Source organism: Ptychodera flava, chromosome 16 (genome assembly GCF_041260155.1).
Source record: "Ptychodera flava strain L36383 chromosome 16, AS_Pfla_20210202, whole genome shotgun sequence".
In the NCBI taxonomy this organism is placed as follows: domain Eukaryota; kingdom Metazoa; phylum Hemichordata; class Enteropneusta; family Ptychoderidae; genus Ptychodera; species Ptychodera flava.
The window spans coordinates 16,268,709-16,294,333 of record NC_091943.1 but is presented as its reverse complement, the minus strand read 5'-3'; the positions used below and the strand labels follow the sequence as shown (position 1 = coordinate 16,294,333).

Here is a 25,625-nt window from a genome sequence, read left to right as displayed (position 1 = left end):
ATCTGTTCAATGACATGTGTAAGAAGTTGTGACGAGATTTCAAAGAAAAGAAAGAGATTGTTGAAAGTTCATACGCACATACACACACATGCACAGTACATGTACACATACAATATGAAGGCGATACATACAGCTCTAACCTCATCGAACCATTGATTATTTTACAACGAATCGCAAAAATTTTGTGCAACTTATGTGTTTGAAACTCATAACGAAAAACACCACCGTACACATGGCTGGCAGGGAAATAAAGTTGCGGCTTCCGGGAATGAATGTTAACTCAAATGTTACAGAGATTTCACCAAAATTCTGCATCTCTTCTCATCAGCAACTGAAAATATTTCTCTTCTTTCTCTTTTTTTTTTATTTTATACATTTAGAAAAAGGAATGGCTTTGATAATTCTGCTTTTTAGAAAGTACCCTGTCCACAGCTTATTCTGTTACATGAACTTTGATTCGAGTAGCAGAAAAAAACATAGATAATTTTACTTCTTGTTGGCACAAAATTTTTGTAGAGACACAAAATACACTGAAAATTGACTGTAACAGATACATATACACGTAGGTGTGCGACGGCAAAGACAACTTACCTGCAAGTTGGTTGGGTCTTTGTAACTTTCATCAGAGGCTGTCTGCAACTTCTCCAGAATCCATGTCTCCAGCTCATCGGCATCACGCTTGAAGTATTGGAATCGTCTAGCATCTTCCAGCTTCTCGCGCCTCTGGTTGGCGAGTTTCTTGAATTCGGCATAGTGGGCCAAGACCTGCTGTCTCCGCTCATGGATGTCATCTGCCGTCTCCAGGACCCTTATCTCTCGGTCCCCCATTTTCCTTTCTGTCACTTAGTTTCTCTGGCGGAAAAAAGAACATTGCGGTTACTCATTTTCTTACAGGTAGGATTGCAGTTACTCATTTTCTTACAGATAAGGCTCTGACAAACTGTACATAAATTTAAACAAGACATACACACACATACAAACACACAGACAGACAGACTTAGAAATGACTGGCTCGCAAAGAGTTTTCTGGGGGTTAAACACTTCTCCTTCTGAGAATAATAATGATTTTCTGCAAATTTAATCGGATGAAACTTTTTTATTACTCAATCAAAAGCACTGCACAATGAACATCACTGCAAATGCAGAGTTTATATTAATATTGAAACATAACATGTGCAAAACTGTACATCACTATATCTACAGATTTGCACACACACATAGCTAGGCATCAGCAAACGAAAACATGTCACTCTGTACAGTATTCTCCCCCAGCTGATCGTATAGTTAATTTGCATAACAATACATGTTAATGAATTTCTATTGTTTTACCAAAATGAAAGAGGTTCAGGGAAAACACTGATGTACATGATATCTATCTAATACTAGTAATCAAGAAACTCAAACCAAACCACAGACTCACTTCACGGACTATGGTTAAAACAACTTTTTTTACTGTTTGCGATTGGTCCTGTTTTAAATCAGTTGCCCATACAGTATGTGTATATTGACAAGGTGATAATTGCTTGAAACTTTTACAATGATCCATAACCAAACTCTAAACATGCATGTTAATGTCTAATATAGGCATAATTGTGTTGACTCAAACTCAAAATTTCAGTTCAATTGATGTGTAAAATATAGGAATGAGTTAACGACTTGACTTTCATCTGACTAAAAGCAGCAAATAATTTCCAATGAATCTCAAGGGTCAGTGCGCATGTCACGGCATACATGTACATGTGGCATACAGTACGGCTAATTCTTATCAAAATATGATAAATCAGATGTACATGTTTGCAATACACCTGGGTATTATTGTAATGGTTGCAAGCCTCTTCATAAGCTCCATAACAATTTCACCATCATACAATAGAATAGTGTGACAGACTCACAAAACCTACTACATGTACTGAGCCTGTCCAAGCACTACTACATGAATTTGATGCACAGTTATTTAAATAGTCTCAAAATATACATAAAATGTGTTCAAAATGCACTCAGTAAGTACCGGTGCTCCAAAACCAATGCTAATATTCAGTTCTCTATGCAAATTTCAGTTGAGTTCTTTGCATTCTCACAAAACATTACAACTTGCACACTGTACACTTGCAGCAGTAATTTCAACAGTGAATTTTTTTCACAGCACTTTCAACACAAGTGTACTAAAAATAAAATGCAACAAAATTCAAGCAATATCACTCCGAGTCTAAACCATCACCGCTGCCCTTCTTCTCACCTTTGAATTCACACACACACACAACATAAAGCACCAACTCAACATTGGATGAACATTTAAAGCCGTGGAAATTGACAAGGTTCCGCATTTCCATGGCAACATCATCTTGTCTCCATGCAGAGATTAGGGAACCGCACGTTCTACTCGATTGAGCACAACACTTGTGATGTACGGGAACTGCATGGAACTCAGCATTTCTGTAATCAACAGGCGCAGTTTGCAGCCACACTCCTGATCATACATGAGCTGAATGCGTAATAAAGACCGCTCCTGACGGACATCCAGTTTTATCTTTTCCTCTGTGTTTGGATAATTTTATCCAATTTCTCACTGGCTTTTGCTCAAGCAAAGGCACAGATATATCTTACATACATTAATGAACTTTAATTGGCAGTTGTTTTTTTTCATGTTTTTTTTTATCTTGTTTTTCCTTTCCCAATGAGTACATGCTATTAATTACATGAACTCAAACATGACATATCTGTTGCCAAGAAACTGGCCATAAGGGACATCCTTCATTTCAACATATTGCTCAACGGTTACCATGGAAATAATTGGGCGCAAAACATGCTTGAAGAATAATGAGCCAAGCACTGTGAGGATAGTGTAATGTTTTCTCTTATCATGTCAGTGGCACACATTGTACAGGTACATCAGTGACTGTTTTAAAACTGTTCATACCACTCCCTGTGTGAACAGGTCCACAGTCGCCCTTATTCTCAGCAGTACAGCACTGCAAATGAAAAATTTTGCAGGTTTTTTCTATAGTAAACTGAACAAAACAAACAAAACAGCTCAAAGATTATTAAATCTGTCTTGTCACACAATAATTGTAATCCCCAGTATTTGATTCATTCCCTATACTCAGAACTTAAGCTTTTACGCGCCACTTAGATTTAAATCATTCGTATATAGATCAGGTGCAGACAATACTGTACAAACATAATTTGAAAGCGATAAAACTTGGCGGCAGTATTTATGAGAGTATGTTCAGTAGATTCTAATATCTTTTAAGTCAGCATGCCCTCCGGGTGTACTTTAAGATTTTTCCGGTCTCCCTCTTTGCTTTACATGTACATATATACAAGAATAAGTGCTACATCATGTATGGGCAGAACATTCTGGAGTATTTTCACTTGGGACTGGGCATTACATGTGACATAATGACAAGGTACATATACAGAAATAGGGCCAGTACATTTAGCTGTAGCTTCTCATGATTTTTTTTCGCTATTTTCGTTTTTGAGCTTTGAATTTGAGCTTGTGTGTGTCCACCAAGCCTGTACTGTACGTGTGCAAACTGCACTGTTTTGACTCGTGAATTCAGGTCTGGACTAGAATTTGGTAAAGATAAACGATAGCAATGTAGTTTACACATGTACAGGCTTGGCTGACAAACTCAACCTTGACACTGTGTATATCAACAAGCCCTTGAAGAGTTGCAAAGGAATTTGCAAAAGACATACACAAGAAAAAACTTCAAAAGAGCAAAAATTTCATAAGTCAAAGCTACTGGCCCTTTAACAGCATTTACAGTAATAATGATGTTCACTCATTCTTTTTGTCTTAAGAAAGTGTATATATATATATATATATATATATATATATATATATATATATATATATATATATATATATATATAGTTAATTATATATATATATATATGACAAAAATAAAATAATATTCTTAAGAATATATATATATATATTTAAGACAAAAATAAAATAATATTCTTAAGAACATATATATGCATACATACACATATATATACATACACACACACACACACACACACCAAACTTGTATAGACAGGTATGCCGCATGCCTGTATTGTACCTGAATTGTACATTCTTCCTTACTTTATATACATACATACATACATACAGAGATATACACCCACACAAAGGCATACACAGGTTAAATGACAAAATAACACTGCTAAACACAATATCTGTTCTGTGTACCATAGAGTCTGCTGCAGTGAAATGTCAGATGCAGTCTGGCTGATTGATTAATTTCTTTTTTCACATTTTAGACTTATTGGGAAAGACTAATATACATGTTTTACGAAGAGCAATTCACTGAATGTCGACCCTACAGAATTTTTCACGCACTGAAATAATAGGAAGGCACACAGACCTTTTGTATTTTCTTATTTTGTTAAAAAAATAAAGATTTACACCTACAAAGGAAAGAGAAACAACAAAGCATTTCATCAGTGACGTGATCATTGAGGCTTTTGGGGCATTAAAATGCTGTAATCCGTTTTGATCAATTATAAAGTATATAACTGACGACACTAACGGGAGTATATTTAGACAAACGGCACTTCTTGATTTTGGACGATAACATCATCGCCATTCTCCCCTAGAAAGCGCATTTAACGAAAACGTCAATACCTTCAAAGACTGTCAATACAAATGTGAAGAGATTCTTTTCCATCCCCCCTTGAGGCTAACATCGCGGAATGACCTGCGCTCGGAGGGCACACGTCGGTCAAATCACAATGCGCCGAAACAAGAGGGGCCAGAGGATCGGAGAAAGGATTCGAGAAGAAAGGAGATAGAAACTAACCTGTCTCCTGTTGATGGACATATATTAACAGACAGCTTATGCCGTAGAAAAGAATGTAAATGACCAGGAGTAAAATAATGAGGAGGAGAAAAAGATCGGGATGCTGTGACAGAAAAGGACAGATGTTTCCTTTGGGCATGACATGACACAAAGGAAATGAACCACTCACTAAAAAAATTAACAGCTACATTTAAAAATCCGGCTGAAGTTCCGCCGACTCTACAGCATTCTGTCAGCCTTGTGTATCAAAAATAGAAATGAGAAGGAGAAGAAAAGGAAAAAAAAACGAGGAGAGAATATGGAAAATAAAACCTCGCCGCTGTGAGACGAGGGAGTGAAAAACGTGGGGAGAATGGTCAAAGAGGATTGAGAGGCCTGGGATTGTCAATTAGGAGGTATGAGATGGTACAGCTGTGCTTCACCGAGCAGCCCTGAGAACGACGATCTCGCCGGCAGTTACCAGGCAATGGACAGGTAAATCAAATGAGAGAAGCCTACTATTTATTCAGGGCTAACAGCTAGCATTTACGTCATGGATCAATTATCGAATGAGCAGACGTCCACGAGGAAGACACTGCATCGCCAGATGAGTCGACTACGCCGAGAAATTTAATGAAAATGTATCTGAGCAGAAATCTGCTTATTAGAGGAAAAAAAATCTTTTGGTCAATAATTGCAGACTACACGTAATTGGACCTTCCTTGCCGGCGAATTCAATAAAGCAAAGTCGATAAAAAAAGGGGGCCCCTATGGTGGATGTGGCCAGAAAAATGGCAGTAGCTTGCTTTATGCAGAGACTTAGCTGAATCCGACGACATGGCTTTTGCTCTGAAAAGACTGACATCACGTGATGCATATCCAAATGTTCGTAGAAAGCAATCAGGTTGGCTCTACATCCCCTGCATTGCAAATGCACGGCTCTCCTATTTTAAACAAGGGGCCTAACATGGTGAGATACGACTTTTCAGCATGTATTTCACTGTCAATGTCTGAGGGTTGTGTCCTGTACAATTTTCAAACAAGTACAGACCATACGTTAAAAAGGACCTCAAAGACTATATTACATTTGTACTTTTTTACACAACCTGCAGAAATCAACTTCTAAAACACAGGTGGGCAGTCATTAACTAAGTAATAATTGTTACTCGATCCCTTTTTGAAAATAATCACTTGAAAAAAATGGACCTGATTGCAGCAAAAAACAATTATAGCTGAGGGGATTTTTATAATCAAATGCAATTAACATTTCAGAGATTAAATCTCGAAGCATCTCCTTACATTTTTAACACTTTTACCATGTAAATTTGATGGGTTTTCCACGGCAGTAGCTGCATACTATCTGAACTGAATTTTAAATGAGTCTCTTTGAGTCAATGCACATCCAGTATTACAAGATGGGTTTATAACAGATCTAGAATACTGAAAAGGCAGGCTATTTCACAAAGGACACCTTCATTGTACTGAGAAAAATCAAGATTTATCCATGAATTACTTTGTGTCTTGCTCCACTGCCAAATGAACATGGCCTCTCCCATTTTCATGTTCTGTCGATCGCTTTAAGGCGAACATACCAAGTGCAGACAGCTAATTTGAGCAATGCTAACATTCCAGACATATTTTAATCAACACCTCATTCACATTTAACCAGTGAGATATTTTTTCTTTTTGTTCAACATACCAAGCTCTACATACATCCTAAAAATAACAAAAATAATCAAAATGTCATTGTGGTTTCAGCAGTTGTGTAAAATATCACGTTCGACACCTTACATTTTCACATTCTAAAAATATACAAAAGCATAAATACATAAAAGATTAATGATATACTTATGAAACAATGAGAACAACACCTATCACACTTGATGTGATGCATATGTGAAGCATTTTCACCAAAATCAAGTCAGATTCTTCTCAAATTTGTCGTAATGACGACTCTACCTCTGTGAAAGCTTTCAAATGAGGTCATCTGGGTTCATAAATTATGTTAATGCTGCTACATCAAAATGGCTCCTTTACGTCCATGCGTCTAAACATATGCAGCTGACGCTGGAAAACAAATCAATAACCAATTGGTACACACCCTGATTCTAGATCACTCTCTGAGAAATTTTTCTGACAAAATATATTCTACCTCTCCTTGGTAAAAAGAAAAATCTGCTTAATTTTTCACTTTCACTGGCCACACCCTGACCAGCGAATCATTTACAACAATTGGCATTCATACACAATTGGATATTATAAATAGGCAGCTCGTTCTCGTACATTCAACCTGAACGCCAGACAAGATTGCTGACTTCAATTTTTATGAATGCAATTTAATATCCCTAATTAACACCTTGTTTTTAAACCGGCTGTTCATTAACATCAAACTGCAATTTACGAATAATTTCACAAATTTTTCTCCACAGACCTTTATACAGCTGATTATGTCACTATCTGATACAGAAGCAATATTTAACAGACATAATTTAAAAACCACAACTACAAACACCCTTTAAATATAACACAAGCTACATATAATACATAGTTTTGAATTTCTATCAAATAGTACTGTACAATTTTTTCAAATATGTATATCGGTCTGGCACGAAAAAATGCACTGTGACATTTGAAAATCTAACACAAATCAAACTTAAGAGACTTTTTTTCATTTTAAAACTGCATATAGAACTATAAAAATGATTTTTTTAAATTTTCTGTGGAATAGTACAGTAAAAACTTTCAAATAACATGGCATGGCAAAAATTATGCACAATAAAATTTTAAAATCTTACATGTATACTGATCCATATAAAGTGCAAAGTTGATGTTATTTGCCAAGTTGATGTTATAAATACCAAACTGTAGATGTTTAACCTTTGCTGAGAGGTCACACAATGACCTCTACATCATCCTTCAGTGAAAATGTAAATGGACACAATATTCAAGTAAGGTAGAAAGTACTGGAAAATTGTGTTCAAAGATGGTATAGATGGTACAAAAGTGTCCAAAACTGTGTCTTTCAGGGGCAGATTGTGGTCGCTAATTGCATATTTTCACCATGATGAAACTTAGGCGGCACCTCACTGTTGAAAGAAATACAATGCCACGTCCCTGGGATTACAAGCTCATCAAATGTACATGTAGTTCTATTTTTGGACAAAAAAATCATGATCCCTCTAATTGTTCATATGCAAAAGAAAGTACATGCTGTATGTACAAAGAAAGTGCTTCTCATACATGTACTTGCACTATAGAATCATACTGAATATCACATTTCACCCAATCTAACATATATATACCAGTAGGATTGGTGACAGGCACTTTCAAAAATAGAAATGACTGAAAACTAAACTGACGTGAGTTTCTTTCTATATTTTGCGACCAGAAAATATCAGACTTTATCACATACATTCATATGACAACTCTTGGATTCACAGATGTTGAATCTTCACAAAAATTTTAACTTACATCATTCTTATTATGTTCAACAAGTTAAATCTACATCTATGATAAACAGACGATAAAAAAATTCTTTGTATTTAGGGTGTTAGTTTAGCTTTGCAATCTAGGTGCTGATTCGTGTAAGCTCTCTGATCTTTAGCTTTTACATTGACTAAAGAAGACAACCTGCAAGTACACCACTGGGCAAAACCGTGCTTCTTTTCCAATATTTCAGATCATAAAATATGATCCAAGCATTATTCTGTGTATAGGCTCAATGTTCCAAATTTGTTTTGCTTTATTCATGTCTTTATCAATACACACTGCCATTCTCCACTGCAATTCCGCATCATCCATTGCTGCGACTTGCAAATAGGTCACAAAGGACAGATGGTTTCACATTAAACACAAGTAAGTTTCATTTTCATTTGTAAAACAAATTTTTTAATCACAAACTCTTGCAGCAAGGGCTTCCTCTCAATATTTAGGCTTCTTTTGTGTGCGGTGACGTTGTATTTTTGGTTTGCTCATCACAGTTGTCACTTCTAAGTTCTACATTCCACGTAGATTGTTACATGCTCTTAGATTGTTACATTTTGATTCCAGAAAACCAGTTCCCGCCAATCTGCAACCTTTGTATGACTGTGAGAGTTCAACCGTTTGGCTGACGTCACCATGCACAAGTATATTGTTCATAAATACTACCGGTAAAGAATCAGGACTGGTGACACACAAATTGGTGACCAATCACATTGTCAACACAAGTAGACAATAAACATGCACTGCTTTATTCTCCATAAAACATTCCTATGTCAATAAAGGCTGGGTAGTTTCTGATATTGAAACCCTTTCCTGTATAAAAAGGCAGCTTATGCAAAGTCAATAACACTTTTTTCTGTACAAATTGTACTCATTGTACCTTAACACTGCAGTTATAATAGTACATATTAAGCATAAAGAAATATGCAAACAGATTCACAGTAGTCTTTATACAGAACATCAAAACACCAACTTATTTATTCTCTTGTATGCTTAACCCTTTGATTGCTTTAATTTTTTCCCACCAAAATAGTACAACATTTTACCAATTTTTATGAATTTTTCTTTGATTTTTCTGATAATTTTGGACCAAAGAATCATCACATATCCTTTGCTAGAGTTTTTTATCAAAATTTCGGTAAAAATATGATTACTGTGGTATATTTTATATAGGTGACAGAAACTGATTTAGATGCTCAAAAGGTTAAATTATGGTAAGATAATCATTGAGGCTGGATACAAGTATCACAATTTATGGCATCCATCTGGATGACTGCCATACTTGACTTTGTTACATGACTAGATGAAATAACAAGCTTTATAAAATATCTCAGCAATAAAAAAAAAAGATTTTTTGCAAGATGTTAGAAAAATATCATGCATGTTTTCGTTCACATCTATAATTCCAGACAGTCGAATGAATTCACATTCTTATCACAAGATAATTAACTCACTTGCATTAACACTACATCACTTACTGATTATTTATTCATCAACATGGACACTGCCACGTTCTCCAAGAATACAAATTATCATCATCATGCATTTTGAACCTTTTAATCCTTTCATTACATGAAATGCAAGCTTATGAAGAATCTGCGTCCTTGCATAGCAAATAAGTCCACTGTACATAAAAGCCAGCACTTGTTCAGCAAGTAGGTTTCAGATTATTTAAACTGACAGACCCAGACACCAAACCTTGTGACCTATAGATATATATGCACTTGTTAAATTGTGTGCACTTATACTATGCACTATATTATTTAACAACGGGTAGCCATGGAAAGACATTTTTATCAATATAAACTTTCAATATACGGTATTTTCAACTGAAATTGATACCATATCAAGAGTGAACATGTATACAGTTTGTAAAAGTAATATATCTTATGTTCCTTTGATATAATGACTGTGGCTCGTCACTCCCCTTCAGAAATTTTCACGACGGAACAAATTTGACGGTAGGTATTTAACTAACTGTGAGTTACATTCTACCACCACAGTGTCAATGTCATCGTTAGTAAAAATGTAAATAGGCACACAAGGACGAGCTACAAGTACGCTGCAAATACTGTACATACTGGGACAATTTTCGATTTTTTTACCAGTTGAAAGAGGAGTTGCAGTAAACCTGACAGGCCCATAGCCTGGCATAGTTGAGTACACACCTTAAATTCATCTATTGCCGAAATGCCATGACCTGGGCTACTGCAGCGGGCCCACTCAGTGTGGAGTGTTAGACCTTGATCAGACAGACGCGAATAGATTCAGATACTGCTCACGTAGGCATGGGTGTGACTCGGCGCGAATGATACAGGTTCACTGTACGTTTTATTTGATCCAACGAACGACACAGCTACTTGTCGGCGAAAGGTCGTAGTACGTTCAGTTCATCACGTGCATTATTTTTGCAACTGCTGATGTACCGAAGCAAGAGCGAAAACCGTTTATGTACAAATTGGAATAGCCTCCTCTGGGGTCAATATCTGTGTCACTGTTAGTTATTCCATAGTCTGCATGCAGTACAATACTACACTAACAGTACAGGGCCAAGCCCACATTTGACTCCTGAAGAAACAACATCCATTCATGCAAAATCTAGCACCTACTTTCACAATTTAAGAAAACAAATACGTTCTTAGACAATTTATCTCAAGAAACATCTAGCTACTGGTCCAAACAGATCAACCTACCGAGTTTCCGATGAAATATTGTGCGATACACCTCAGCTCTGAAGCGTCCCACCGAAATAAAGATGGCGGATGGCTTGCTGCGTTGGCTATTTTGTCTAGTATCGACACCATTCTGATGAGGGCGTAAGTTGTCGTAAAATCAACAAAAAACAAACACTTTGCAAACCCGAAAACACAAAATAAGTATTTATTAAATTCTAGAGGAAAACTAAATTGTAGCGTTCCGCAAGTACAATGAGGATTAAGGTAATTTAGGGATGGGAAAATCTTCCGAGGGAAGAGCAATATTAAACGAATCAGCTTTAGTCACGTGATATACAATTGAAGAATTTCATTTATGCGGTCTGCTAGCAGAATGACATCATCTGACCTTTTCGATGTCTATTTACATGCAAATTTTGACGAAATGTGAGGTCAATTTATATCAATGCATGGACAGGTCTCAGACGATTTACCACTGGTACATGGTGGTGGCCTTGCCCGGCGCCCATGCACATGACAACGAACTCACCAGGAGTTACGATTACTTCACATGCGCTCCTCGATGAAACACAAAAATCGGGAAAAAAACCAACGGTGGATTTATAGGCCTAAAGTAAGCATGGGCTTAAAACGTCACCAGACTCCCGCTCGTATTACTGTGGCATTTCTACTCCCGTTCGCGATGAAATGACCGTGCTTTATAGGGATGAATTGAAAAAATACTTTTACTATAATTTCTCGTTGCATTTGACCTTCCTCACAAGCGAGATACATATCTACCTTTATTTCTTCATTTCTCATTTGTTTTGTTTTGTTCTGTTTCACTGTATTGTCATAATTCATTCTTATCATTTATCTTATTTCCCCATGATTATCATAATCACCTATTAAAAACAGCCACTTCTCGTGCCCATTGTTTTTACATGCATCTATGGAATATGCATTTATATGGTGAATTGAAAGGTAATGCTATTTATTATCACATGTTCATGCCATTTGCAGGAAAAACAATATTTCAGTTATATTTTTGACAAGTATTAGCCTACTCACATTTTATGTGAAAAAGTATGAAGACTTTATCTGTGAAAAAATATTGAGAATTTTTAGTTTTCTTTTATTGACAAGGATGTTGACAGCCGCCATATCTTGAACATGTTATTGATGCTAATTTAACGTCACTGTTTTAGATTTTTGTATGCTTTTTTCACCGTTTTAGAATTTATTTGCTTCTCTTCTTTTGACAGCTTCATAAAATAATAGAAACAATGATTATGATATTTATATTGATAATACTAATAATAATTATAATAATAATAACAATAATAATAATAATAATAATAATAATAATGACAATAACAAACAACAACAACAACAAAGATAGAGGGACTAAGGGAAAAACGTCCGATAAAAACAATCAATGGCGCATCATAACAAAATGAAAACGGACAAAATATGGCAGTAACCAACTTCACTACCTTGTACCTTGTGAAAACGTACATTATAGATGATGAATGAAGGGGGAAAACACTTCAGTAGTTACAAGACCTGATCTGGCATTTAAGATTCAAACTGCGCAAGCGCACAACATGAACAAGTTATTCAGCTGAGGATTTCTGTGATGCGGTAGTTCACGTTTGCACCATTTTATTCTCCGTTGTAAATCTTTCCTTTTTAATGTTATGCTTTGTGAAGTAATGTTCAAATATCTCAAGCTGAATTTAATATCAGGTACCTATTTTCTAACTGTCAAAGGAAAATAATCATAACTTTTATATCTTCATTATATTTGTTCTGTAAAACATGAAAAATTCTTGTTCTTCTCCTTTCAGTGTGCTAGAAATGAGAGCGCATTAGCCTTGCCATCATAAACTCATATGCAACAGAACAGTTCACTTTAATCCGAGAAAAATATCGACAATTCAGGGATAACATTGCACATTACACACATCAAGGCATATAATATTGACAAGTTGAACACTCGACGTTTCAACATGATTTGAAAGAAGAAAAAGAAACCATCTTTAAAAAAGTAAAGAACAAAGACACCGGAAGTCCATAAAAAGAGTTAGAGATATTGGAGCTGCAACTTCATTAAGTCGCCCTCCAGTCTTAGTTTGTCTGCAAATAATAGTAGGTACAAGAATAAACGTCAATAATTATAAAATATGATGGGGGGGGGGGAGGGGGGGAGGCGCTCCCAGGTAACATCCATATTGCCTGATGCTGATGAGACACAGCTAAGATACTGTTAAGATATTGATTAGATACTTATAGTAGTAGTAATTTATTATAGTGACTAGTGATAAACACCAAGCCACAACGGGCTTATTAGTCACTTTAAAATAAAGTTAAATACATCTTATAAGATGCTTATCAGATACTGAATATACATTGATTAGATCATGTTTAGATGCTGATAAGATACTGATAAGATACTGATTAGACACCGATTAAATTATGATTAAATGCTGATTAGATTAGATACTGCTAAGATACTGATTAGATACTAATTAGATACCGATTAGATACTGCTACGATACTGATTCGATACTGATTAGACACCAAATAAATTATGATTCGATACTGATCAGATACAGCTGAGATACCGAATAGATACTGATTAGATACGTACCGATTAAATTATAATTAAATGCTGATTAGATACTGATTAGATACTGCTAAGATACTGATTAGATACCGATTAGACACCGATTAGATGCTTATTAGATGCTGATTAGATGCTGATTAAGTACATATACTACTAGGATACTGATTAGATACTGATAGACACTGATAAGATACTAATTAGATACTGATTAGACACTGTTTTAGGTCATTAAACTTGAGACAGTAGCCTGAATTTTCCAAACGACCAACGGCGCAGAGAACCCGTAATAATGTCAGTATCTCGGCACTCAGTGCCATTCAAAACCTCGATTCAAAATCACATGATTACAAGAGAGTCTGAGAAAAAAAATGGAATTCCAGTCCGTTAGGAATCTTATATCATTATTTTAATCAACAAAATTTCTTTCGTGAAATATGAAAGTGAACTTCGAGTGTTTCCAATTTTTAGATTTATATTTTCTACGAAGAAATAAAAACTTATTCAATCCGAAAAAATTCTTGTAAGAAATATTAATCAAGACAGATAAGAAATCTTGAACAGCAAACGTATTGATTATTATCAACATGATGATCCGTTTGATACTTTTTAACTTTGCAGATATCATTACTAACATATATTAAATAATAACTTTGCAAGATCGGAAAACTTGATTGTTGACATCTGGACTACAGAATACTGTTATGTATAGCACCGGATTACAATATCAGGCGTGGTCAATGTGCTGCAGATACGCAAGCATGTACGTGAAGGCGATCGATTTGATGCAGAATATGGGACTATTTTAGCTAACTGTTAACATGTTGTTGATGTATTGCTAAAGGGGTCATATAACCACTAAGATTTGACATAATCACCTTGTTTCTGCCGCATATTTGAGTAAAGGGCGTCCCTCCGACGCCTGGGTTTTTGAATACGTGAATGTTTGTAAAGCTTTTAAGTTTTAAAGTTGTGATTAGTGAATTGTTTATTTCATAACATCAGGCCACAGGCCCATAGTGAAAAGAAAATACATCAGTTTTCGCTTACAGAGAGAGAGTCTGCTCTTTTCTTCATAGCAAAATAAATAAATGATGCTAAACTATTAAGTTGTGTTACATTAATTGTACTCAAGAGTGACGTAAAATTGTCAAATGAAGGGTTAATACAAAACAAGTGTGGCAACATTTCTTTTCGGAGGTCTTTATAAATTGGACAGATACAAAAATGATATTCATCCTCAACGCAGAAATTATTAGTTTTCAAACAGAATTTACAATATCTTTCATTAACAGGAGTGTTTTTATGGCGTCCTTTCTCGATTTCCAGAACATGAGATGAACATCGAAATCTTGAAAGCGCAAATCTAAATTAAGAAATGTGTACACTGCTCAAATATTTCTCTGGTTCAAGCATCGTCTTAAAGGTGCAGTAACTACGTAGCCTTGGAGACGATTCTAAATCCTGGTGCCAGTTTTGCCCAGCACAATCTTTCAGTCTCTGGGTAAACTCAGATAAAAACAAATTAATTGAACCTACACCTTGATTTAGCCATACATGGCCAAATCCAAAGCGGTAAAGTAAGTTTTTGACATTATAGACCCAATTAATAGATTTTATCGCTCGTTCTTCAGATAACCTACTTAACATAATGTAGCACCTGTATGGATATCTATGAGAATCCATCTGTAACATTATCAACCAATAAGTTGCACACCTTTTAAAATACATGACATAGAGGGGAAAACGGCCACACTCACCAATTGCAGCAATATCAAGCGTTTTCCCACTGACATTTAAAAGAAACTTACAAAACTGATAGTGAACTTGCTTAACCTGCGGAGAATAGTCATAGCCCCATATTTCACGACCATATAATAAGACCGTTGTTACAAAAGTATCAAAAAGTTTAAAAGAATCGTGCAGTGACAGTCCACCCAATTTTCTTAATACAGATTTCAATTGATTTTCGACCTTGTGAAGCTTGATTTTTCTTGGTTGGTCTCCAAGTGAGTCTGGACGAGAAAATTAAACCCAAATATTTGTACTGTGGCACGACTTTAATCGGTCTTTTGTCCAAAAACCACTTTTCATAATTTTTAAGAGGACCTCCTCTACGGAAAACAATAATTTGGGTTTTATCTAAGTTGTCACTTAGTCCCCAGTGTGAACAGAATAAATTTAAGTGATCAATTTGTCTCTGAGTGTGAATTGGTAAATCAGATCCTTCTGCTATGTCATCATCATATGATTCATACATCAAAATATTCAGGTTTTGCGCTTCTTCATCAACATAAACACCTTCACAACCAACTTTACGAGTATATGACACAAGATCGTTAGTAAACAAGGAAAAGAGAACAGGGCTTAACATACATCCTTGCCATGTTCCGATTGTACATTCAAAATAATCAGTAATACCGGCAGGAGTATTTACACAAGAGTGCAAGTTTTTATACTTTGATCTGAGAACAGAAAGAAAATTGCCGTGAATACCATAACTGATAAGTTTATCCCACAACAAAGTATGATGAACAGAGTCAAAGGCTTTTGAAAAATCTATGAAAATACAATAAAATCTACCCTTTCGTAATGTCAGATATTTGGCAACCATAGCTTGTAATGTGAAAATGTTGTCAACAGTACAATAGCCTTGCCGAAACCCGGCCTGAGCTTCTGAAATAATTTTGTTTTGTTGGCACCAATTATCTAAACGCCAATTCAAAACTTTGGTAAAAACTTTGCTAACTACAGAAAGAAAAGAAATGCCCCTGTAATTATTTACATAAGTTTTAAAGTTATCGCCATTGTAATTCCCTAACCCATCCCTCCGCCGCAAATAATTGAGGACCCCTAATGCAGAGTTGCTCATAGTAAAGATACGTACGAAAGCCGCAGAGGGCCATCTTCCAAATACAACTCGGTCATACTTCCTACTTCAAAATTCGAGATATTACTGGGCTATACAAATGTATGGCGAGTCCCAAACGTCGTGTGATTTGCCAGTAGCTTTCGGATATACTCGGCAACATTCGTTTTTGTAGAAGACTTCGTTTCAGTGCCTTCAAAGTAGATGAATATATTAGTATATGGAAGCACGTACCAAACAGTTGTTTTTGCAGGTGATGATGAACGACCCGCTCTACAATCTTTGAATGGAAAACAAGAATACTTAATATTATCATGAATCATAGGATAATATATAGAATAGGATATGATAGGATGGAATAGGATAGGGATAGGATAGGATAGGATAGGATAGGATAGGATAGGATAGGATAGGATAGGATAGGATAGGATAGGATAGGATAGGATAGGATAGGGATAGGATAGGATAGGATAGGATAGGATAGGATAGGATAGGATAGGATAGGATAGGATAGGATAGGATAGGATAGGATAGGATAGGATAGGATAGGATAGGGATAGGATAGGATAGGATAGGATAGGATAGGATAGGATAGGATAGGGATAGGATAGGATAGGATAGGATAGGGGTAGGGATAGGATAGGATAGGATATGATAGGGATAGGATAGGATAGGGATAGGATATGATAGGATATGATAGGATAGGGATAGGATAGGATAGGATAGGATGGGATAGGATAGGGATAGGAAATAATTTATATAGCGCCAAGTATCTTGTATCCAATGGTGCAGCAGTGTTCACTGCCATGGCGCTCTACAATAGGTCACATGTAAGCTCTATCAAAGAAATGAGTCTTAAGTTTAGATCTGAAGGTACGAGTGTTGGGAACTGATCAAATATATGAGCTTGTGGTTTGTTCCATAGAATCGATGAACAATAGGAGAAGGGTCTGTCGCCAAACGATTTTAACTGAGTTCGAGGAACTTTAAGTGTAGTTTGTAGAGTTGACCGGAGAAGTATATCTGCTAGGAGTTCAGCCAGGTAATGAAGAAGCGAGTCCATGTATTGATACGTGAGAAGTAGGATTTTGAAGTTTGCTATCATCTTTCAGTGAGTTCAACCAGTTAATGAAGAAACGAGTCCGTGTATTAGTATATGAGCAGTGGGATTTTGAATTAAATTCTGTAAGACACAGGGAGCCAGTGAATTTGCTTCCATAATCTGATGTATAGAAGCGAGGCGAAATAAATTCATGCAAATTCGTTTACGTAGGGTAACTGAGAACAATAAAAATTAAAAAATACGAGACGACAAACAAGCAAAAAACAACACCAATTGGGATGCAAAATTTACATGACCGACTCAGAAAGGAATCGACGTCACAGTGAAAAGACGAGCAAAGTGATATATTTCATATTGAACATACTACAGTGTATCTATTTTATGCAAATACGAATATACGCTCAGTTAATTGCCAATGCATGATAATGTTATCTTTGAAAATGCGAAAACATTTTTGACAATTCACTTTGTATCAAAAGTTTTTAAAATCATGCGAAAATATCCTTCATCGTGCCCTTCTTCAAACGACTTGGAGATCCAGCACACAAAACAGCGAGCTGGCATCTTTTCCTCGACAGAAGCTGCAAGTATTTCTGTCTCACTCAGAATTTTGTGTTTATTCATCCTAGTGTAATCTCCGGATAGAACTGGATGGTATGAGGTCATGAGTGATTTACTATGTGCACATCGTATTTTCTCTCGATGTCATGCAGTTTACGACTTGATACGGTAACCGTAGAGAGGTCGGGGTTGTGTCGTATTAACCAGAGATGTTTTCGAAGTTTACACGTAAGTGTTCTATATTCAAAGTTATTTTGAACAAAGACTGAAATTTATGCAGGGAAAAGCAAACATTTTCTCAATTGCCCTCCGCTAACATTATTTCCCAAGCCCTATAGTCTGATAGTAGATGAGAGATGGGCGCTCATCAGTGGGAAGTATTATTTACGACAACCTAAAGGGTCCTACCAATTTTCGTAATGTACAGTTCGCTAGGCGGTCTGACTTCAATGATGGCGCTAAATGGAAATCGCGAAATGTACAAATGCAGTCAGTAGAGCTAAATCAGCCCGATTACGGTTAGAAATTTGGCATAAATCTGTGTCAGTCGGAAGCAAGCAATCGTAAAAATACCCCGGTGTTGGCCAGGTTTGATGTCCTTCGATTGAATCACAGGCAGAGTCCAGAAGGTCGGGCGACCCATTTAGAGACAGAACGTGTGCAGTGAAGATCGCACGGTAAGGTGTTTTTCGGTTCGCGCTTCAAATTCCGGTGATTGGAGGGGGTCGTATCTTTCGCAAACAAGAGCAAACTTATGTCCTGAGATTTCGAGCTAACCCATGGTATGCTCCACCAAAGAGCACTTCTAATTAAGTTTGAAAGATATGCACCTTTTTCTAATGGAGATGATTTCAGTGGGTTATGTGTCATTGATTCACGTTTACACTGAATCACACTGTCACGCACAGCGTGGTGCACGGTGGTACGGGTGATTCTTGTCACTTTATACTTGTATGTATACATACCTACACAGTACCTACACTTGTCGCACAGGTACTAGGTCAATCCTATAAAATTCAGGGGGGTCCCACACTATTTTCGGATTTACACGTATGCTGAGGTAAGAATGAAATTTGCCGCTTCTTGACGTTCGCTGACACACAAGACTTTGAAAGTAATGACCATAAAGATTTTTTTAATACCGTCCAATTTCAGAAATTATTTGCATAGTTGTAATTTGTCATACATTCACAAGCATTGTAGTATGGTAGAACACTGTCCCACCGTGGGCAGCACTGGGGAATTAAAAAGTACAAAGCTTTATCTATTGATGAACAATCATTAATTTGCGTGAAGTCAAAAGAATGTAAACACCATGCAAGGTTTAGATTGGTGGGGGTGTAAGTTTGACAAGCCATAGTCATTGAAAACATTTGCATTTTTAGAAAAGGTAACTTGTTTTAGATAAAAAGGACATGGGCTGTTTGGCTCCACCCTTCCAAAGTTTCTTAAATGTATTTCCATGATCCTGGGAAGAGCGTAGGGACAGGGAATGTACATTGCTTGCACGTGTCAGACTTGCCTTCCATACGATGCTGAGCCTGTGTTCCCCATAATATACAGCCTCCCGCCACAGTCCTGCTGACTGCCATAGACAAAACCGGCGACATGCAGTCCCAATTTCGACCGCATACAAAAAACTACTGTTCTAACTACTAGGTGCCATATCTTGCATAAAGGTATTGAAGTGGTGAGCCGCTGGGCCCTTGACCATGTATTGCTGGTAAACTAACGGTTTAGGACGTCTCAAGCAAGAGCAAATTCTTCTTGCAATCTGCTAGCGGTTGAGTTATTTGGGAAGGCATAGATCGGAATCAAGTTGATTTCAGCCGAAAGTAGTTAGAAAAGTAGTTTTTGGTGCACGGTCCAAAGTAGGACCGCATATCGCTAGTTTTGTGTATGGCAGTCAGCAGGGCTGTGGCGGGTGCCGAGAACAAACAGCATCGTACCAGACTACTCTTCCGTCGTATCTCAATGCAATGCTATGCAATGCAACAAATACCAACAATATTAAATCACACACATTCACTCAGTGTCAAGGTCAGACCTAGCTGTGAATACGCAGCAGTGCCATGGTGTATCGATTGCGTTTGGGTCGAGAGTCATCGTCCCAGGGAAACCAAAACCACGAGCACCCATTGACTGTCTGTTCTGCAGTGACACCCTATTCAAGAGTGTAAACCAATTGAATGACTGCAAGCCTACCAAAGTGTATTCACTGCTGTCAACACTGGGAATATCAGTAACAAAAAATGCCTCCAACATAGTCAAGTCTGTGATTTGTATATCATGCCTCGAAAAGCAAAGACTTAAATTTTGCCCAAACTTTCCTTAATGAAACTTTCAACCATTCTCTTACGGAATCAATAATAAAAATCAGGGTCAGTTTGATACCAAAGTAACAAGTTACCTGACATTCATGTGCACTCCAAAATAGGTGGTGTTTAAAATATATCCAATAAAACCCCATTTGACTAAATAAACCAATGACTGTGTCAATAACATCGTGCGGAACACCGCCGCCAACCGTGAACGTGCAACATGTTATGCATCTGTTCATCTGACACATACCCATACCACAACTGCTCGACTCCGACTGTCGAGGAAAACAACAGAATCATGGTACATAAATATTGTAAAGTTCTTGCCATTGACGGAAGATACTTTTGCATGGTCTTACAGACGTTTTTAGCAAAGGACTCACAATTCATGTAACCATCAGATGACCAGTCATTTCACGTCCCTCGTCATCCCGGCACATCCATGATCAACATCGTGACCAAATATGAAAAAGAATGTATTATCACAGAAAACAGAATATGAAACAAGAAGGAGACAATTTGAACAAAATTTGTACAAAAACAAAAAAATAGCACCACCGACAGTATCTAGTCTAATCTAATCGCATACTAAAGGAACAGAAATATGCCAGACTTCAATAAAGCTACCATAGCTCGAACTCTGATTCATAATCACATGAACATACACAAAAAACCATGACTGAACCATAGACATATTCTAGCTTCCCTACTTGAACAACAAACTTCAATAGAACAACATGTTAACACATAAAATCAATCAATCATTCAACACATCTCACCAATCATAAATGAATTTTAATTAACTGATGAAGGAAACCTGTTTTCGAATATTTAATAGCATCAAAGGGTCACAGTGTCACATTAATAATCTGTCAGCGCGGCTCCAGTGCAAGACACGTAGATCACAGGCACTTCTCGCCATTGCTAATCAACAATTTACATAAAACAGCTAAACATAATATACACTTACAATGTACACAATATCATACACAATTACACAAAACGCAAACAACTTAGATATGAACGATGCCTGGAGTTGCTTTCCCTTTATTACATCAAGGCAATCTGTGAATATGTACATGCATACACATGTTATTAGCGTTGCCAATGCACCGCTTTGCTCCTGTCCATGGCACCAAGGTGTTATGCATTATTAGAAAGCTGGTTTTCTTCCCCTTCGAATGATTTAAAAATACATCTGAGTAAGCTAGAACTACAATCCTGAAACACCAGTAAAAAAGAGTTGACTGTCAACATTAAAAATTGCAGGTAATTATAATGGTGATGGTAATTATAATGACCAATTTCAAAATGATGTAAGGAGAAGAATTTAACATGTGCCACTCTCCAAAGCTGCCATTTTAAAGTGTAGCCCTTGTAGATGTTTTCATCCAAAAGACCCTGAATATCTGTCAACTGGGGTTAAAAATCCCACCGAAAGTTGCCAGTGAGCTTGTTCCCGCAAAATCGCACTTTCACTTCCACATTCACCTAATATTTAAATATTCATGAATAATGACCTTTTGCGACTGGCTGATACAAGGGTCATGGCTTCAGCAGCCATCTCCAAATTTGGAGTGTACATGAACTGATATTTGAAATTAAAAATCGCCACCATCTCTATGTTACCTCTATTGGGAAAAATCAAACTCTTGATTTTCAAAAAAACCTGAGACGGTTTCAAATTTTTTTTCTACTAGAGCCCTCACAAGTGGTGCACCCAAAAAGTTTGGAAAATTTAAAAGAGTTTCAAGAATATCTGTTCCTGAAGCGCATTCTATCTTACAGGGACAAAGTCGGCCATTTTTTACGAATTTTGTTTGATATGAGACACTACTTATATTGTTTGACATCTTTTAACATCTCAGACAATATAAATAGTGTCTCATATCAAACGGAACTCATGCTGAATAAAGTGCTGTATTGCAACTTTTCTGACAGAATAGACTTTAAATGTCTTCATAATCACTTTACAAGAGTATATTAATGTACTGAAGGTATGTTCTACAGGAAATTTCCAATCTTGCAAATGTCAGCTTTGAATATTTAACAGGTCTTACTAACAATACACGGCAGGTAATCAAACTGAGTGTGTGTGTGTGTGTGTGTTCTTCATTTTCTTGCTATTTTTAATCGTAATTTTGAAACAAATGGAATATTTCTGTTTCTCAGACAGCTACTTTTGATTTGCTGACCATAAAATTTGTCAACTCTTGAACAATAAGTCCTCACTACTCACTCATCAGCAACTACATGTAGAATTTTAACCATGTATTTCCAGACTAGTTCTTAGTTCCTACTTCAAAATGTGATTGGTCATTCAACGATAACATGTACATGTATGCATGTCCAAAGTTCATGTAGCTAGAGGAAATAAACTCAGAATTTCAACTAAAATAGACCTTGTTATGTGGCCTGAAAGACTATTTATCATATTTGGCTTTTTTGCCTTTGCATATGATCTTTACTCAGAATAGTAGATGTTTATAAGGTAGTCCAGTATGTTAGAAGGTGCAATGTTTTTCTCACTATTTCTTCTTTTTTCCAAATACAGTGCAACTGATCAAAATTTAGTCAAAACCTATATCCATGTATCTTTTTCTTCTTTCAGCAGTATCTCACCATTAAAATGGATGGACAAAACACAGTTCCTGGAGAGACAGACAAGAAGAAGGCAGATAGTGATGGACCGTGTAATGCTTTAGAAACTAAATTTGTCCTTGGTTTAGATGTGCTAGCAAGATGGTCAGATGGCCTCTTCTACCTAGGCACCATTGAAAAGGTGAGACTTCAGGCAGGATGTGCCTTGGGGACAGATATTCAGACTCTCAAATTTGTACAATATTCTTTTTGTCAACCAATTGTATGGGGGTACATTTGAAGTTCATCGAATAATGAAGTTTTCACTGGCTTATTTTTGTGACAATCAAAAATTTAATTTAACCCCGGGATGTTGGTCATTTTGAATTTCAGGTGTCGGGAAATATTGGGTATTTTGTTCCAATCATAAAATCAAAATTTGCATGCTGACTCCTGACTTTTATCTTATTTTTGAAAGCGAATGGGTGAAAGTGTCTTTGAAAAAAGTTTGAGCAAAACTTTAAGTCTTTCAATTTAAAGGCACATGCTACCTTAAAATTGCAAATTTCACTGTGCCTCGATGAAACTTTATGCTTGCGCCACTCGCAGTAATATCTCTCACCTATTCTATGATTTTGTTTGCTTGATTTAATCAGGGTGTTTATCTTGCAACTGAGATGAAAACTATTTTGAATGACAAGCAGATTAAATTACAGCCAAGCCAGCAGTTTGTTCTGCTTATTGGCCTTATATTGGACCACTCTACAGGTCAACCAAAGAGGGCGTTCTTCTTTAGAGGTCACAGTCCCCTTTCACCCATAGGTTGTACGTGCACTGAATAATATATTTCTTTCACTAGTCCCTAGGAGCTACTGTTATTTTTCAATGACTGTCAGCAAACAGACTATCAAATATTAAGGAAATAAAAAAATCTATGTTGCTCTGAATAATTAAATCTTGAGAAACTTGCCGTGGAAACTCAGAAGGACAGTTATACATGTGCCATGAAACAAACAGTGCTGAATGTTCCCATGGTGTTTATACTTTTAGGAACTCACAACATCTTTATAGATCGCTTCATTAAGATACAAGTATGTGATGTTGTTCATGAAAACATACTTAAAGAAAGATATTGAATTGAATATTGTTTTCTTTTATTTTCTTCTGACAAAATTTTTTGCTTGTGCTTTTAGCCTTCATTGTAAATACTTGCTGATGGTTTCTTGATGATGTTGATCAGGAAAGGAATAAAGCTAGCCTATAAATGAAAAACTGATTTGGAATGACAAAACTCATTGACTGGAAAGGACAAAAGTCGAAACAACATGGTTGCAACCCATTCATTCAAAGATGTATCAGGTTCAAAATACCAGTATAAACAAGATTCCATAATACATCGTACATCAGTTATTTACTGCATGGAAAGAAAAACATTGTGTCAACATAGAATATATTTTCTCTTCCCTTCTAAAATTATTGATCAAAACCAATGGGGCAGATTTTCAAATTATGTGTAATATAAAATATTTTTGCGAATACGTGGATTACAAAATTAGTGATTAAGGGTCAAAGATATGTGTGTCACAGCTCTATCATTAGTATGAAAAAAATCATTATTTGTCCTGAATTTTTCAAAAATCTTTTTTGTCAATAGGTGGATTACAAAACTAGAGATTTGTCAAGGGCAATGCTTTGATGGAAACCCTTAAAATCTTAAGAAGTACAAACTAAATAAAAAAGGAAAACATCTCTTAAGCAGCAAAAGCCAAGTTTCTGTATGTAATTGCTATGAGCAGACACTAGAGTCATTCATGTATTGCTGCAGGTGTTCAAAGTAACAAACGTGCCATGATAATCAGCGCTCAGCTGCAAGGCTGAGGTAAGGTTGATGCACCTCACAGTCAGATTTTTTGACCCTCAAAGTTTTACAGTACTTTTGGTCTATTACTTATGGGGCGCACTTTGAAGCTAACAAAGTAAATAAATTTTTCACTAGCTTGATTTTTTTTAAATCGAAAATTTATTTTCCCTGTAAAGATAACACCAGGATTGCGGCCATTTTGAATTTCAAATATTAGTAAATATTGGGTAATTTGTTTCTGTATTACCTAAATTTGCACAGAGACCCCCAATTATTATTCTGATTTTGACAGAAAATGGTTGAAACTTTGCTTCAGAAAGGTTTGAGGAAAAGTGTTAAGTCTCTCAATGTCGAAGTGTGTATTACCTTAACAGAAGGACATGGGTTTTTATCTGAACACTTAATTAACCCTTTTCCTGCCGAGCGCCCCTGTCCGTTATCCTGCCAAGTCGGTCAAAACCGGCCCCCTTTTCCGTGTCTACAGAAGATAGGCTCTCCTGCACGCTTTCCTGCCAGGCATTTGGCGGGAAAATACCGCATTTTCGGGGTACGATTACCGACCATATACGTGTTAGACTTCAAAAATTTTTGCATGCCCGTATAGAGGGGCAACCGCTGATGAGGTTGTGTCCAGAAAATGACGAGGTCACGGGCGTTGTTTGCCCCGGGGGACGTGCACTTTTATGCCCTTTTCTAGCTTACTTTCGCGGAAGTAAAGCTCGTTCGCCGGCACGCACGGCCACACCGGGGAAACGTCACCTCTCTCGTGGGTTAGTAGAAGACCCAGGGGTTAGTGCTATGGGTGCGGCAGCACCCT

The 25,625-nt window shown here is 36.6% G+C and overlaps 2 protein-coding genes across 16 annotated transcripts in view; one reads left to right on the top strand and one right to left on the bottom strand.

The window, feature by feature from the left end:
* Window positions 1-11,062, bottom strand: part of LOC139114136 (spectrin alpha chain, non-erythrocytic 1-like) — a 59,054-nt gene extending 47,992 nt beyond the window's left edge. For 11 of the 14 annotated variants that reach the window (XM_070675664.1, XM_070675667.1, XM_070675668.1 and 8 more), the window contains exons 1-2: window positions 10,967-11,062; window positions 592-852 (exon numbers count right to left, since the gene is read on the bottom strand). In XM_070675664.1, coding sequence (XP_070531765.1) covers window positions 592-828 — 237 coding nt within the window. In that variant the 5' untranslated portion in view covers window positions 829-852; window positions 10,967-11,062. Of the gene's footprint in view, window positions 1-591; window positions 853-4,811; window positions 5,293-10,441; window positions 10,608-10,966 lie in introns of those variants that run through there. The other 3 variants (XM_070675677.1, XM_070675675.1, XM_070675665.1) reach the window with 3 other exon arrangements.
* Window positions 11,063-18,478: 7,416 nt separating this feature from the next.
* The window catches only part of LOC139114138 (metal-response element-binding transcription factor 2-like), a 40,121-nt gene continuing 32,974 nt past the window's right edge, over window positions 18,479-25,625 (top strand). Inside the window, exons 1-2 of one of the 2 annotated variants that reach the window (XM_070675681.1) lie at window positions 18,479-18,723; window positions 22,982-23,149. In XM_070675681.1, coding sequence (XP_070531782.1) covers window positions 22,997-23,149 — 153 coding nt within the window. In that variant the 5' untranslated portion in view covers window positions 18,479-18,723; window positions 22,982-22,996. Of the gene's footprint in view, window positions 18,724-22,978; window positions 23,150-25,625 lie in introns of both variants that reach the window. The other variant, XM_070675682.1, reaches the window with a different exon arrangement.